Genomic DNA, 15,780 nt, shown 5'->3' on the forward strand with positions numbered 1-15,780 from the left:
TCTCTGTTTTGTGGCATGCATCCTGCTAGTGATATTTGGTGGAAACTAAGCTGCATGCTTACAGGTGGTTGCTATTTTGGTCAAAAAAATAGTAGCATCTGGTGGCATCTTATTTTCTTCTCTCTTACTCAAATGTGGTCAGCATTGATGTTGCTTCATAAACAGATTCCAGAGGGGTAGCTGTTAGTCAGTTGCAGCAAAAACAACAGAGTCTTCTGGCACTTTGAAGGCTAACAAAATTATTATAGCATACGCTTTATGGACTACAGTCTACTTCGCTTGATGCATGAAGTGTTATCCAGGATACAAATGGGTGGTGAGTGGGTAGGATTTTAAACAGTGAGGACAGAAGGAAAGGAAATGGGGAAAGCACAGGCAGTAATAACTGTGTATTTAACAGTGCTATTCACAAAAACCAGTTGTTGATAATGTAGATAAGCATCAGTAAGCTAATTAACATATGCAGTGTGATTAAAAAAAGAAGGCTTTGTCCCGATTCAATCCACAAAGTATAGCATGTTGTTGTCTCCCTTTGTTTAATGTGGAAAAACTCTGGAGCAGTTTATAAAGCAGTCAGTCTGTAAGCACCTTGAAAACAATGCAGTAATTACTAGAAGCCAACACGGATTTATGAAGAACAAATCCTGCCAAACTAATCTTATCTCATTTTTTGATTGTAGAATGTGGGAATGCTGTGGACATAATATAACTCGACTTTTGACAAATTGCCCCATAATATTCTGATAACCAAGCTAGCTAAATGTGGGCTGGATGGAACAACTATCAGGTGGATCCACAGCTGGCTCCAGAATCGTACTCAAAGAGTGCTTATCAATGGTTCCTTCTCAAACTGGATGGAAGTAATGAGTGGGGTACCATAGGGCTCTGTCCTGGGCCCAGTGCTCTTCAACATTTTTATTAATGACTTGGATGAGGAGGTACAGAGCATGTTTATCAAATTTGCAGATGATACAAAATTGAGGGGCATAGCTAATACCGTGGAAGACAGAAACAAAATTCAAAGGGACCTTGACAGGCTGGAGCATTGGGCTGACAACAACAGGATGAAATTCAGCAGGGATAAATGCAAAGTTCTACACTTAGGAAAAAGAAACCAAATGCATAGTTATAAGATGGGGGATACTTGGCTCAGCCATACGACATGTGAGAAGCATCTTGGAATTGTTGTTGGTCATAAGCTGAATATGAGTCAACAGTGCAATGTGGCTGCAAAAAAGGCAAATGCTGTATTAGGCTGCATTAACAGAAGTATAGTTTCCAAATTGAGTGAAGTATTAGTTCTCTGTTCAGCACTGGTTAGGCCTCATCTTGAATACTGCATCCAGTTCTGGTCTCTGCACTTCAAGAAAGATGCAGACAAACTGGAACAGGTTCAGAGGAGGGCAACAAGGATGATCAGGGGACTAGAAACCAAGTCCTATGAGGAGAGACTGAAAGAACTGGGCATATTTAGCCTGAAGAAGAGAAGACTGAGGGGAGATATGATAGAACTCTTCAAGTACATGAAAGGTTGTCACACAGAGGAGGGCCGGGATCTCTTCTCAGTCATCCCAGAGTGCAGGACGCGGAATAATGGGCTCAAGTTGCAGGAAGCCAGATTTCAACTGGACATCAGGAAAAACGTCCTAACTGTTAGATCCATACAACAATGGAACCAATTACCTAGAGAGGTAGTGGGCTCTCTGACACTGGAGGCATTCAAGAGGCAGCTGGACAGCCATCTGTCGGGAATGCTTTGATTTGGATTCCTGCATTGAGCTGGGGATTGGACTTGATGGCCTTATAGGCCCCTTCCAACTCTACTATTCTATGATTCTATGTGTTGCAGTTCCTTTGTCCAAGGATGGTGACTTTAAAGTCAGTTACAGATATACCTTCAGATTTATTATATTATTGTTGTTATTACCACCTGCCTTTCACCATCACGGTCCTAGAGCAGGTTACAACAGTTTAAAAATTCAATATTAAAACAAATTACAATCACAGGAATAGGGTGGGCATTTCCATGACTACAGTTTGCTAGCATCTTCATGGCAGACTTAAAACAACACTTTCTCAGCAGTAGTGGATGGTGAGATGGCACAAGTGGGGGTACTGCTGCTCTCCCAGCTTCTGACACATGGTGGGCTGCTGCTGCTGACTGACAGGGAGAATGGAGAAGCGCAGGAGCTTGGTGCAGCAGAGCCAATCCAATGGGTCTGCTGCTGCATGCCATGCCAAACTCCCCGTGCCTCTCCTCTCCCCTCCCCTTCTTGGTCAGCAGCAATAACCCAATGTGTTTGAAACCAGGAGAGCAGTGGTGCCTCACCTGCACCGTTTCAGTGGTCACTTTTGCCTGTATCTGAGATCCATTTATGACATCTTTATTATCTGAATGCATGGGCAGGAGGCAGTTGAACAGTTCTACCTGGCCTTCAGTGACTTTAACCCTTCCATCAGCCTGAGCCTAGACTACTCCACTCAAGAGGTTCACGTTCATGGACAGTTATAGCATTATAGTACATGGGCGTGCAGCTAAGTACAGGGGTGTATGATTGCAAAAATTACAGATGGGTTGCAGAGTGATTCTTACATGGAAAATGTATTGCATGCAGGAATTAGTTACGTTTGAATTGGCCCTGTGTAGATGCAAGGATCCTTGTGTTTGCCCAGTTTTATGTCTGAAAAGCTTACCACAGGTTTATTCAATGCTTTTAAAAGCAAAATTCAAATGTGTCTGGCCCTTCCCTTAATCCTTATTCTTAAGCCAACATGCATAAAAGTGCCAGTTATATGTTCCTGTGCACTAGCCAGCATAGAAAATGGTTTTATTTATGCCTGGGGAAAATCAGCCAAAAGATATAAATCCAATAAAGAGTATAAACTGAACCATGGAAATAATAAACTTCAAATTCATGGAATTTCTAATGTTCTACTAATGGGTAAAAAATATGTTTAATGGCTGCTGAGTGATATTTGGCTGACAACATAAAACTTAAAAGTTTTCTTAACTTGCCAATGATATTTCAGAGACTTTCTGTATTCCCCAGGTACATGAATTCCCTGTTGTTGAATGCTGAAAATACACTTCTTATCTCCATTAGTACAATGAACAGATAGGATTTCAAGTTGTAGTTTTGTTCCATTTCCTTTAGCAGTTTGTAGTCTCATCTGCCCTTTTCTTTATTGTGCTTTGCATAGCATGGGCTTTAAGAATAATTAGGTCTGGGCTACAAATCCTGCTGGAAGAACTGATCTGAAAGTTATGGTGTGAGAAAATGATAATTGTGTTCATACAATCCAGGAACATCCTTAAAAGGATGAAACATATGGATTGTTTGTATAATGCACATTGAGAATGTGACTCTGCCTCTGCAGTTTGCAGTTACTGCAGAATGTGGCTCTGCAATAGCTCAACAGAGGCAACATAATGGAAGAGCTGTAGTTCAGTGCTAGAGCACAAATCTATGATATCCAGCTCCCAAATATGGCAATACTATGTCAAAATGTGTCTGGTTACTGTTGAGCTCAGTTATTAGATACTTACTAGGTAAATTCTAGTAATGCATAGACACAGAGTCTGATGTTCTCCACATTACAGTGCATGAAAATCTAAATGTGTGTTCCCACTGAAGACATGATCAGTGCTGTAGTCATCCAGCTTGCCCAACAGTCATTCAGTACTGGCAGAGCCAACCGTCTGTTCTGTGGGCTTGTTATGGTAGTATGCTTCTAGCATATTTGTAAAATAGTCTGGAAAGGCTCTAACAGTAATAATAATCTGTGCAATTTAGTTGAAGAAAAGGATGGGATAGTCAAGACTGGCCACCAGAGTCACTTTTCGTTTGCTTGTAGAACAATTAAGCATGCTCATTTTTATTCCTTACAGTAAAACCACCTCAGCTGCTGCAGTCAGACCTTGGCCCCTGCAGTCAGACAGGGCTCTGCTGTGTGCCTGATCCCATTTTAAAGGTTGTTATGATTTAAGTTTGCTTAATTTTTAAAGTGCCCAATGTGAATAATTCCCCTTTGAATACATATAGAAAGAGGGGATATTGATTTAAAGCTTTAAAGCAGGTGGTAATGGATTTTTTAAAAGAAAAGAAAGGCAAGGGGAGCTTTACTGTTGGAAGAGCTGGCTGCCTAAGTATTCGTATTTTGCAAAGCATTTTTTGCTGAGCACTGTGTAAGGGTGAGGGAGATTGCAATTGTGTTTGAAGTCTGGTTGGCTGGCAGCTGGCAGCCAGCTGTGGGGCACTCCCTGAATTGTGGTTTCCTATTCACATAGAAATGTTTGATATAAACTTCCAGGCCTCCATGTAAGTGAAGTTAAGTGAATTATGTTGACTTCCTGCAGCGAGACTATAGAGTTGCTTCAGCTTTCTGAACTCTTCGTGTTAGCCTAATCCAAAGAACCTGAAGGAAATGAAGCCTAAGAGGAAGCGAGTGAAAGAAATCAGATTTGTTTTAAGGGCTGTCCTGGCTACACCTTCCTTTGTGCTCCAATTGGCATTAGTGGAAAAGGCATTAGAGCAGCAGGCTTAGTTCAGAGCAACTGGAAGGATAGTTCAGAGGTTAGAAAAGTCCTGCCAATAGCTTACAGGAAAGCTGGAGTATTTTTCAGCATAGGCAGTGGCAGCTGGTGGTTCCATGTCAGTGTGGAATCTGCTCCAGGTTTTAGTCTGAACTTTCAAGGAGCACCGTGGACAGCTACTTGCAGGTTCAAAGTAAAACCTGAAGCTGATTTCACTGCCCCACTGACGTGGAGCCACCAGCTGCCACTTGAGAGTAGGATGTAGTCAGTCTGTTGAGATCTCAGTAACCCCAGCTTTCTGAATTATGGAGGTGATGGTATTAACTACTTTTTTGTGTGTAAATCTATAATAATATATATATGAGGAGAAGAGAAAAGGCAACCCCTTGGCAGTTCATATCCATTCAAGGAAACAAATTTTGCAAGATTTAGGCTGTAATCCTAACCATGTCTACTCAGAATCCTATTGAATTCAGTTTGGCTTACTCCCAGGTATGTGGGGTTAAGATTGCAGCCTTGTTGCTATGTGTCCCTTATAAGTGTTACCAGATTAACTCCATTGTGCAGCAAGGTGGAAAAATTGCAGTTAGTGATCATTTCTACTTCTGGAGTCAGTGGCTAACATGCAAGGAGCTGTGAAACTAGGTTTGTAAAGGGGACTTTACAGCTGAATTCTATGACTGTCTACTCAGAAGGAAGGGACACTCAATTAATTGGGGCTTACTATTTGGTAAATATACATAGAATTGCAACCTTAGACTAGTTTTTATGAAGCAGCAGCTCCTCAACCCCATGACATGTTACAAGCTGCCAAGGGGAATTTTGAAAATTTGTGACGGCATGAGGGACAGTTAGCTATTTGGGGGGAAATATCAAATTCCATTAGGGTAGTACAAAGTCTTTTCTTCAGTCTGAGTAAGAGTCTTAGCCCTTGTTGTGAATTCTGCAGTGACATTTGTGGAATGCTAAAAAATTATACTCTGAAGTGTACACCGTTTTAAATATATGCAAAAGCTGTCAAGGACATTGGATTTTCAATCCCATTTTCAGATGTTTTTTCTACTACTAGTCTATGAATTACTATAAGCATATACTGTTTCCTGATCTGGTTGCAGTGTTGTCTTCTTCCTGTAGCAGTAGCTGAACAACATAACCATCCTGTTAAAACAATCCTTTTACAGTGGCCTTTCTGGGAATGATTGCCCCTTTTCTAACATTCAGATTTTGCAAATTGCCAGTGATGAGTTGTCTTCTGGGCTGATTTTATGGGTTCGAAGTGTAAAGCTAGTGTTTTAGATAGTAAATTTTACAATGTAAAACAAAAGTGTAACATCTCTGACAACTAGAAACTTCTCATTTAGCTAGGTTTAATGCCAGATCTGGTTGTGATACTCAGTTCTCACTTGCCCTTGGGGAAGGGTCATAGCCCAGTGGTATAGCACATGCTTTGCATGCAGAAGGTTTCAGGTTTAATCCTTGATGTTTCCAGTTAGGGCTGGGAAAGGCTCCTGAACCAAGAATAGCCATTGTCAATCAGTGTAGGCCTTGCTTCACTCAACCTGTTGCCCCCAGGTGTTTTGGACTGTAACTTCTAACATCCCTGACCATTGGCCATGGTGGCTAGTGCTGATGGAAGCTTTAGTCCAAAACATCTGGAGGGCATATGGTTGGGGAAGGCTGGTGTATACAATAGTATAATGCAGCTTCCTGTGTTAGCTTAGTGTTGAGCCTGCTAGGCGGGAGCTGTAATATTATCTTGTTTCAGAACCCTTCACTTCTTGGTAGGAGGAGAAAATGTCTATTGCTTGCACAACTTCCTCCCACCCAGTGGTGGAAGGACATTTAGACTCTTCCTTCTGAGGTGTGTGTGTGTATTCTTTATTTGTTGCTGGAGTATGAAGAGTAAATAGAGCTTCCCATTTTACAGCAAAAGGCTTGGATACGTTTCCTTTGTATTGGCCACAAGAAAACAGTTGTGGATGATAATGCATCCTTACAGCGGCAGCTGAAAACAATTGACTTTTAACATAGCATTGAATAATGAAATAGAGATAAAATGAAGGCTGGATAAACATTTCCCATTATAGGGAAGATGTCCTAATCAGCAATAGTAATGGAGAAAAACATTGCAACTGCCATAGGGTAGCATATCATCAGTAAAGCAATATTTACTGCTAGGAACACCTTTAATCCAAGGGTTACCAACATGATGTCTAAGGGTTGCACATGTGCTCATAATGGCTTTCACTGCTGCCTGCAGGACCCCCTCCCCACCCCCACTGAAAGTACAGTAGGCTTGAATGAAGCATTCTTTTGTAGCCAATAGAATATGTTGCAGTTTGTGTGTGGTGCTCACAGCAGTTTCTTCCATTTGCAGATGTGTGCCCATGAGCCCAACAAGGTTGGTGCCCTATTCTTTAATCCATTATCAAACATTTGTTTAAGTGGTGACACTGCATGTGTATTATGTCAACCAGGTTGCAGAGTAAGGCAAGAAAGGCCTGCATACAAATAATAACAGCAAATTGGCTCAAGATTAACAAAATCCCCACTGGACTGAATTAGGATACTCTATGCTTAAATATATCTAATTGCCCAACCTGTTACATACATGATGGATGTATAGAAAACAGATTCTAAGCCTGATGTCACCTGTAAACATTAATAGTGTGGTTTTCCAAAAGCTAGCTTCTCATGTTTTAGATTTTTTTTTAGTTGTGAAGTTGGAAATTGGTGGTTGAAATGGTAAGTCTCTCACCCATCTCCTAAAACTGTGTGCTGCCATATTTCCTTAAAACACCATAGTTAACATCCCTACAGTGTGAGAGTAAGCTAATGCTTTGTGATGCTACTTTGACAAAGCACTTTACTTGGTATGCTTCCTCCTAAACACTTATTTGCTGGGCTTAAGATAACTTTTCTCTTATAGACCTATATGAGTTATGGAACATGCTGAGAGAAATCTGAGTTCAGGCAAAATATGTCTGTCTGAGATTTCTTGCCTTCATTTTAAAAGAATTTGAAGACTATTCTAGACATTACCTCAGATCACCTATCATATTGGTTCCTAACAAGGAAAGTGCAGGCTGAGGAAGGCTGAGAAAAGAAAGGTCTTCAGTCAGGGTATGCCTTATCCTGTTTTCTATTTCCCCCCTCCATTCTGCACAGTGCTTTGTGATAGATATAGTGCTATCTTTCTTATGAAGTATTTTTGTTGTCATAATTACTGGTGTTAAAAACTACTCTTAGGCTGCAATCCTATGCTGTGCAATCCTATGGACTTATTTTTGAGTAACCATATATAGCATTTATTTATACTTTTTCTGGAAGTCTTTTCCTTCTGTTGTTTCCCTGAGTCTATTTTAGATTGTAAGGCCCTTGGGGCAGGGACCTGACATACTTTTCTTTGTATAGTGTCATGTACATAGATCATAGAATAGAATCATATAAATGGTGTTCTATAAATAATAATTTATGTATTTGAAATATTTGTTAACCACTTTTCATCAAAGGATTCCAGGGCATTGTACAAAAATGTGAACAAAAACTTAGAAATACAACAAATAGACATAACAAAATTCATCAAGACTAAAAACAAATCAAAACCTGAAGAACTAAAGAGCAAACTGGGGAAAAACAAGAATAAACTAACGTGCTGTGCCCTCCGTGTTTTTGGCATTTGAATTAATGCTTATGAATGATGTGGGGTTCTAATTGATATTAGTAAGGGTAGCGATTACACCAAATTAATTCAACATTAGTTGTTCTTGTAAGTAGCATTTCCCCCTGTTGGTTTCCCCTGAACTTGCCCAGTTCAGCACTTGTGAAAATACCCAGTGGCGTTCAGTGTGGTGGGGCAGAGCCATCTTTGAGACACTTATGTTGCTAAAGTTTACCTGGATGGTGCTGGGGCAGGGCACAATGACAATGAGGTTGAGTTGTGCAGACACACTGGTGGGAGAGCTGTATTGGCTCCACCAGTGCATCTGTGCTGCCCTGACCTCGCCTCCACTCTGCCTCACCATATGGAATCCATGTCAACTGTAGTGACACCAGTGTTGGGAGGGTGATTCCACAGCTCTGCCCCACCACAATGGCCACTACTGAAAATACCTTGTCAATGCAGTTTTCAGGCAAAGGAGGAGCAACCTTGTCTAGATTCTAGTTCTAACTACCTTATGTCCCTTGCATCCCTGGCTGTCAGCCCTTCAGCCACTTCCTTCCTCCAAATAGTGCTTAGCCCTCTTATTGTTAGGCCCCATGTACATTTTTGCCTTGGTCCTATTTTCTTCACCTCTATATCTCTACTACCCATACTTTCCTCAGGTCATTGTTTTGGACCCACAGTCTACTTCGTCTGCCTTCCATGAGCTACCTTGTCTCTTGGCAAGATTTCCTAGAAGTCTCTCAGAGCGTTCAGCTGGCTCCTCCTAATCTTACCCGCTTTGTCTTCTCCCCAATACTTTCTTGGCTCAGTCCTGTCTCTCATGCAAATCCTCTGACAGCATTGCTCCCTCAGCAGTTGGAATGTTCACACTACTCCAGTCAATTGGTGTCAAAGGCTTTGCTGCCTCTTACATAAAACCCACATGCACATATATAAATCCTAAGATTCAAAAACCATTGGGTTAAAAAGAGTTAAGGCACGTATAAATTCACTCATGCTGAAGAAATAGTAGATATTGTAATTTAAAGCTTCTGCCATAATATGGACATCATGTAAACAGTAAAGATGTTGTACTGACACATTGGCATGCTTTATGTACTCTTCTTTCCTTAGTCTTTCATCTCTAGTCCTCTCCCTCTGCAGGCTCAGAGGGTATCAAACTGCCTGTTGTTTTTGCCTTATGTTTTCATTTGGGTTGGGGGGAATGGCACCTTTAAGGTTGATAGATTGGAAATGTGGAGAGGGAGAGGAAAAATAGACTTTCACATCCTGCATAGCATTTTTATGGTTTAACAGGGTGCCTCACACTTTAATGACAGAGAGCCACTTGAATGTCTCATATATATATCTATCTATATATATATCTATATATATCTATATCTATATCTATATATATCTATATATATATATATATCTATCAGTCCATAAAGACCATTCTTGGTTATGTATTATTAATTCATGTTTTTCTGTCTGCCTGAAACATTGATTATTAACCTGGAATAAGCGACTTCAAATTTTGCTACAGGGTAGTGAGCATGGTGCCCTCCGGATGTTTTGAACAACAATTTCCATCAGCCCCAGCCAGCTTTCCAATGGTAAGGGATGGTGGGATTTATAGTCCACAACATCTGGAAAGCACCATGTTGCCTAGCTCTGCTTTATTAACTAACTCCAGTTACAGCACTTGACTAGCAGTCCCTATCAGAAAGGCAAAGTCCTTTTTCATTCTGTATTTCTGGTCAATGACTTGGGGTTGTAAAAGCTTTCCTTCTGAATCCATGTTACTAGGGCAAAATATAATTGTTAATGGTATCTGCAGCTTAAATGTTGGTTATTGTTTCACTAATTGTTTGATGATTAAGATGAGACTTAGCTTGTTGTAACAAACATCCTCAAAATATTGGTAGCTTGCCTTATAGATAAATTTTTAATAATCTCTGGCATTCTATTTGAATGTCATTGGAGAAGAAACTTGATGAAACAAGACTGTAAAAAGTAACTTCTCCCACCGCCACATCCTGCTTTGACCACATTCAAATTGGGAAAAGGCACCTAATACTTATTCACAAATCTCAGTAGTTTCACGTTGCCCTCTTTATCTACCTGAGGCAGACAGATCGGGAGACGTGGAAAATTAATCAGAAAATCCTAATAACCTATAAATCATCTGAGCCCGATTAATGCTTCATGGAAATGAAAGGTGGTGGGATGGTAGCTTGAGTTGTCTTGCAAGGCTAGCAGTTTTTCCATAACAGCAATTAGTTTCAGACATTGGTCCAGTACATTATGTAAGCCAAATAACTGATGCTTGCTTACATTATAAGTTTTTTACCACTGTTCTGAATTAGGTTTACAGGCAAAGAGATGCTGAAACGCAGTAGATTACACATGCAACCAATTTTCTCCTGGAGATGCCATAGAGGGGAGAGGCCATGAGGGGAAGCCAAGATTTATCAGTAGGCATATCATAGATTAGAAGTATTAGCACTGTGGGTCCTTGTCTTCTGATTTCTTACATCAATAACTGGAAAGCGTATCTGTTGAGTAATGCAGATTTTTAATCATCTATGTGTGTCAAAGATCTTTCAAAAGTCTTAACTGGCATAAAAACATGTTTGAATCTTTTAGTAATTATTTCTTAAACTAATTACATATGGAAGCTTCTATGTAAATCTATAACTTCCATTTAAATTCACAAGTTCTCTTCTTTCTCGTGGTCAGAGACCAAGTTGTCAGCATGAAAGAGGCCAACACATGGAAACATTTTCTAAGCGGTTTGTGAAAATGTATTTGTAGAACTTCACCATCGCAGTATAACATTTTTGAAGTGTAACGTTTTTCTTTAAAGGGTTCTTCATTCAGGGTCCTAAGTGTGAAAATGGACTCTTATAAATCCTAAAATCAAGAGGGCAAGGGAAGAGATACAGATAGTATCCCCCTTGGTTTCTCAAAAATCACTCTTAGGGCCAGCTTGAAGGTTTCTATCTACTTAAGAACTGCATTATGCTATTGACCATGGAAAATAATTTTTGTTACAATTTTAATAGAATGGGTGTTTTTTTAATATTTTAACTCCCTTTTTCTGTCTGCACACTATAGGATACAGTCCCCATCTATTCTCTTTGGGCTCCTGTTTTTGTTAATGTTTCCTCCTTTTCTCTCAGACCCTAGTCATAGCTCATTTTGCCTTCTTTCTAGACCCCTTTCACCACCGTATTCCCTCTCTTTTGTTTTCCCACCAACAGTAAATATCCTCAGTGCTCAGCTGCACCTCTCTTTACACTATACTTCACAGTGTCTGTGCAGGCGCAGAACTTAGTTTTGCATCTACACAGAACATCTTTGTAATTTTCTGCTTTTCAGCCAGGGAAGAAGGTGTGCTGTTTCCTCCATCTGAGCAAGGAAACAGCTTATTTTAGGGCACTCATTTCTTTTTTGCCCAGGTAACATATATTCCCTTTGATGTCTCAGACCAAGCCTCTGTCATTGTTTCTCAGGCATGGTGACATCCCTTTCAGAGTTATGGCCTCTGCAACTGGTGTAGTTCACACATACCTGCATTTGCATAATAGCATTACAATGTTTTCTCTCTTGGTTTCAACTACATCCAGGTTGCTAATCCCTGGTACTCAACATTTCCTGCTGACATACACTGCTTCTTCCAATGGCAGACAATCCCTCCAGTTTGCTTCAGGGAGGATGTTCACTATGCCACACTGCATTGACCCAGCAACTACTACCATTTCTCTGTAGGAATGAGGAATGCACTGTTGAAGTTATCCTGTTAGTAGTACATATCACCATAGAATGGCAAACTATGGTTGTCTACAGAGTGCTGACATAATTCTTTCCTGTAACAGAGGACAAGGTTGTATAGATGGCCATGGACAGTATCTCTACCAAGTGCTTTATAAATAAATAGTGTGTCATAGTGTGCAGCACTCCATGTATCCAAGTAATAAATACTCTGAAGAAGGTGACAGAAGCTTCTTCCCCACCAAGCTCATGAGTCTTCATTTACATCAGGAGTGCCAGACATGACCACACCCTTTAGTCTGGGTAGAAAAATGAAGTACATTTTTAAAAAATCAGTGCCTAGATGAAATTGTGTGCATGTCAATTTTATCTTAATAAAATCATTTTGGATTTTAATAGAACTCAGAATATTTTTTTAAGAATTAAATTTGAAGGCATGGTTTGGAATGAGGTAGAGGATGAGATCGTAAGGCAACAGGGTGACGGGAACTAGGAACTTGGAGATGGAGGGAAGGCAAGCAGCCATGCAGAGCTGTTCAAAAGAAGAGCCTTGCTGAATCAGACCAATGGTTCATCTGGTCCAGCATTCTGTTCCAGCGGTGGTCAGTCAGATCCCTGTGGAAACCTCAAGCAGAACATGAGCCCAATAGCATTCTCTCACTTGTGATCTATAGAAACTCTGTCAAACACCGCCTTTGTTTCCAGAACCTTTATCAGAAAACTGCATTCAGACTCTTTTCTACCAAAATAATGATAGAAGTCTTCTTGGTGGTTTTTAATAAAACAGACAGTTGCTTTAACATAGAGTATATCTCCCTGTCGTTGAATTGTGTATCCCCAGTCGCTCAATGCTTTTGCTTCTTTTGGATATCATTTGTTAGAGAACTGTGATGTAAAACTGTTTCAGAGCTTTAACTCCCTACAGGGATTCTGCTCCAGCTAGGAGAAACTTTGAAGAAACTCTCCACAATTGCAGCACTTAACAGCATAGCCCTAGGCATGTTTACTCAGAAGTAAGTACCACTATGCTCAGTGATGCTTATTTCTGAATTAAGTGTGTGTAGGTTTGTAGCCTTAGGCAACAATCCTACACACACCTTACCTGGGATTAATCCCAATTTTAATACAGTGTGACTTATTTCTGAATAAACCTGTATGGTGGGGGTAGTCAAGATAGTGCTCTCCAGATGTTGTGGACCACAACTCCTGTCAGGCTCAGCCAGAATGGCCAATGGTCAGAGATTATGTGAATTGTAGTCTGCAATATCTGGAGGGCACCACTTTGACTACCAGTGATGTATAGGATTGCTGTGTCAGCCTCCATTTTGCTAGTGTGATAAAATTTAGTATGTGAGTAGCTTCTTTTTAAATGGATGTTTGACTGGGTATCCCAGAGAAAAGAATGCTCTCTGTTACTGCTAACTGTTTAGGTGTATCTATATCTGATTGGTCTGTGTGGAGTCTTAGGGTGGTAAGCTTCTGAATACCAGTTGCTGGAAACCGCAGAAGGGGAGAGTGCTCTTGTGCTCAGGTCCTGCTTGCGGGATTCCCATAGACATCTGGTTGGCTACTGTGAGAACAGCATGCTGGACTAGGTGGGCCATTGGCCTGTTCTAGTAGGCTCTTTTTAAGTTCTTATCTCCTAGTGCAAGGGTTTAGGGTTAGGGGCACCCTCCCCAAATCTGCTGCAGAGGGTTGGGGAAACCCCCAGAACAGATTTAGGGGGCATTGGAGGCAACCAGAGAGAAGAGAGGAAAGGGAAGTTCCTTTGTGCAAGCAAAAGTCCTTGTGCTAGGAGATCTGTTTAGATAGATACCACCCTATGAATGTGCTAGTTAGCTCTGTGTATCCCCATGCACTTTCCTGTTACAGCTTCCCCCATCTCCTGCAATACCAGCTCTGTAGCTGAATCCTTCCTTTCTGCCTGACTTTGCACTAGAATTTATACCACAAATTAGAATAAGTACCAACAAGTCCACCACAATGTTTGTATAGTTAATGAGTCAAAGAAGCTATTGGTGGTTTCTTCTTCTTTTTGAAATGCATGTCTTGTGCAAATGAGAAGAACGAAAAGGAGCACAAACTCTGGCAAGGCAAATGTAGATTAACAAATAATGTGGATTGACAAATAAATAAATAGATAAATAAATAAAATTGAGACGCATATTGCTAAAAGCATTAACAATTTTAAAAAATCTATTTAATGCGCCAGAAACAGAAAATCTGCCAGGGGGGCAATTGCGCCATTAGTCAACAAAGGAGTGAAAAGGACTGCTAAAGGAGGAAAGGGAGATTGCAAAGAAGCTGAATGAACTCTTTGTTTCTGTCTTCACTACACAAATGTTGGACAGATACTCATGCTCAAATTGTTCTTTTCAGGGAATGCATCTGAAGAACTGAGTTGGATAGACATGAGAAAGTTTTGTGCTTATAAATAAATTAAAATGTAATAAGGCTCTGAATCTGGATGATATGTATCCGAGAATTTTTAAAGCTGTGCTGGGCTCCTACTGGGAAGAATATAAATAAATAAATAGCTCAACTATGAAATTGTTGATCTTGAAAGAACTCCGTCACTAAAATCAGCCATCTTGCCAGAGGATTGGAAAATAGCCAATATAATGCCAATTTCTAAAGTGACCCAGGGAGAGCCAGAAAATACAGGCCAGTTAAATTGATACCTGTTCTGGGTAAACTCCACGAGCTAGAGGGAGCCCCAGCTGACAAAGCGTCAAGGCCCCAGCTGACAAAGCGTCAAGGCGAGTTAAGCAGCAGAGCGAAAAGAGGGTAAGTAGCTCCCATTTATTCCATTATTAAATTGAAGTAAAACAGCTCAGAGCAATAAGTAATAAGGGCAGCCCAAGGTCACCCTGAGCTAGGAGCCAAATCCTGAAAGAACCTATATCTGAGGAGACAGATCCTAGGAGAAGGAAGCCCATAGAAAGCTAGTTTTCAACACCACCCTAGCAGGAAAGCTTCAGGGGACACTGTAAACAAGGCTAAATTCCAGTCGGAGAGAAGGGGGAAAAGGAAACTCCACCGACACATACAGGGAGAGAGTCAGCTCAGTCCTTGCTAAAAAGGGCAGCTTCAGCCTTCCTGAAACACAACCACAAGCTCTGTTTCCCTAGGTTAAAGAAAGGTCAGGCTGTTCTAGGTGGGAAAACAACAAACACAAAAGACTTGCCTGGAAGGCGCAGCCCCTTGATTAGATTAAAAAGCAGCCAAAAGCTTATACAGCCCCGCCTCTAGCTCAGGAAGGAAGGAAGCCTGAGAGAATACTAAAGAGTTAAGCCCCAGCTGATAGCCATCAGCCTCAAGTAACACATCATTGGCTGGCAGCAGTAGCTGGGAGGAACCAGCCACACATATAAAGTCAGAGCACCCTAGCGAGGGAGCCTGCTCCACGAGCTAGAGGGAGCCCCAGCTGACGAAGCGTCAAGGCGAGTTAAGCAGCAGAGCGAGTTCGGCAGCAGGGCGAGGAGGCCAGGGCCCCCTACTCTGCCCGTCTGTTCCCTGACCTCAACTAAACCGCAGTCTCCAACCCATTGACATAATAAACCTTAAACAAAACTATGCAGGTAAGAAGCCAGCAGGGGTGTGGGGGCTTTCCAGTGTTTTGCGCCGCCTGCAGCATGTACGACTATCTGCCTGTTGGACAGAAGTCGTGGGTGTGCTCTCGGTGCAATGAGCTCCTGGCTCTCCGGGAACGACTTCATTTCTTTGAGGCCAAGGTGGCGGACCTGGAAAAGCTGAGAGAGGCAGAGAGGTGTGTGGAGGAGGCCTTCAGGGACGTTATAGCTGTGTCCCACTCCAACGATGA

At 41.2% G+C, this 15,780-nt stretch overlaps 1 protein-coding gene across 11 annotated transcripts in view; it reads left to right on the forward strand.

Moving 5' to 3' along the window:
• Positions 1-15,780, forward strand: part of ZSWIM5 (zinc finger SWIM-type containing 5) — a 170,125-nt gene that overhangs the window by 67,095 nt on the left and 87,250 nt on the right. Inside the window, exon 1 of one of the 11 annotated variants that reach the window (XM_061632786.1) lies at positions 3,872-3,972. The exons of 4 other annotated variants lie outside the window; for them this stretch is intronic. Coding sequence is in view for 1 of the 7 variants with exons in the window: in XM_061632784.1 (XP_061488768.1) it covers positions 5,158-5,179 (22 nt within the window). In the remaining 6 variants the exon portion in view is untranslated. Of the gene's footprint in view, positions 1-3,871; positions 3,973-4,170; positions 4,193-4,219; positions 4,320-4,753; positions 4,846-5,144; positions 5,180-5,438; positions 5,450-15,780 lie in introns of those variants that run through there. 6 more of the 11 variants (XM_061632791.1, XM_061632787.1, XM_061632794.1 and 3 more) reach the window with 6 other exon arrangements.

Source organism: Rhineura floridana, chromosome 6, assembly GCF_030035675.1.
Source record: "Rhineura floridana isolate rRhiFlo1 chromosome 6, rRhiFlo1.hap2, whole genome shotgun sequence".
NCBI lineage: Eukaryota > Metazoa > Chordata > Lepidosauria > Squamata > Rhineuridae > Rhineura > Rhineura floridana.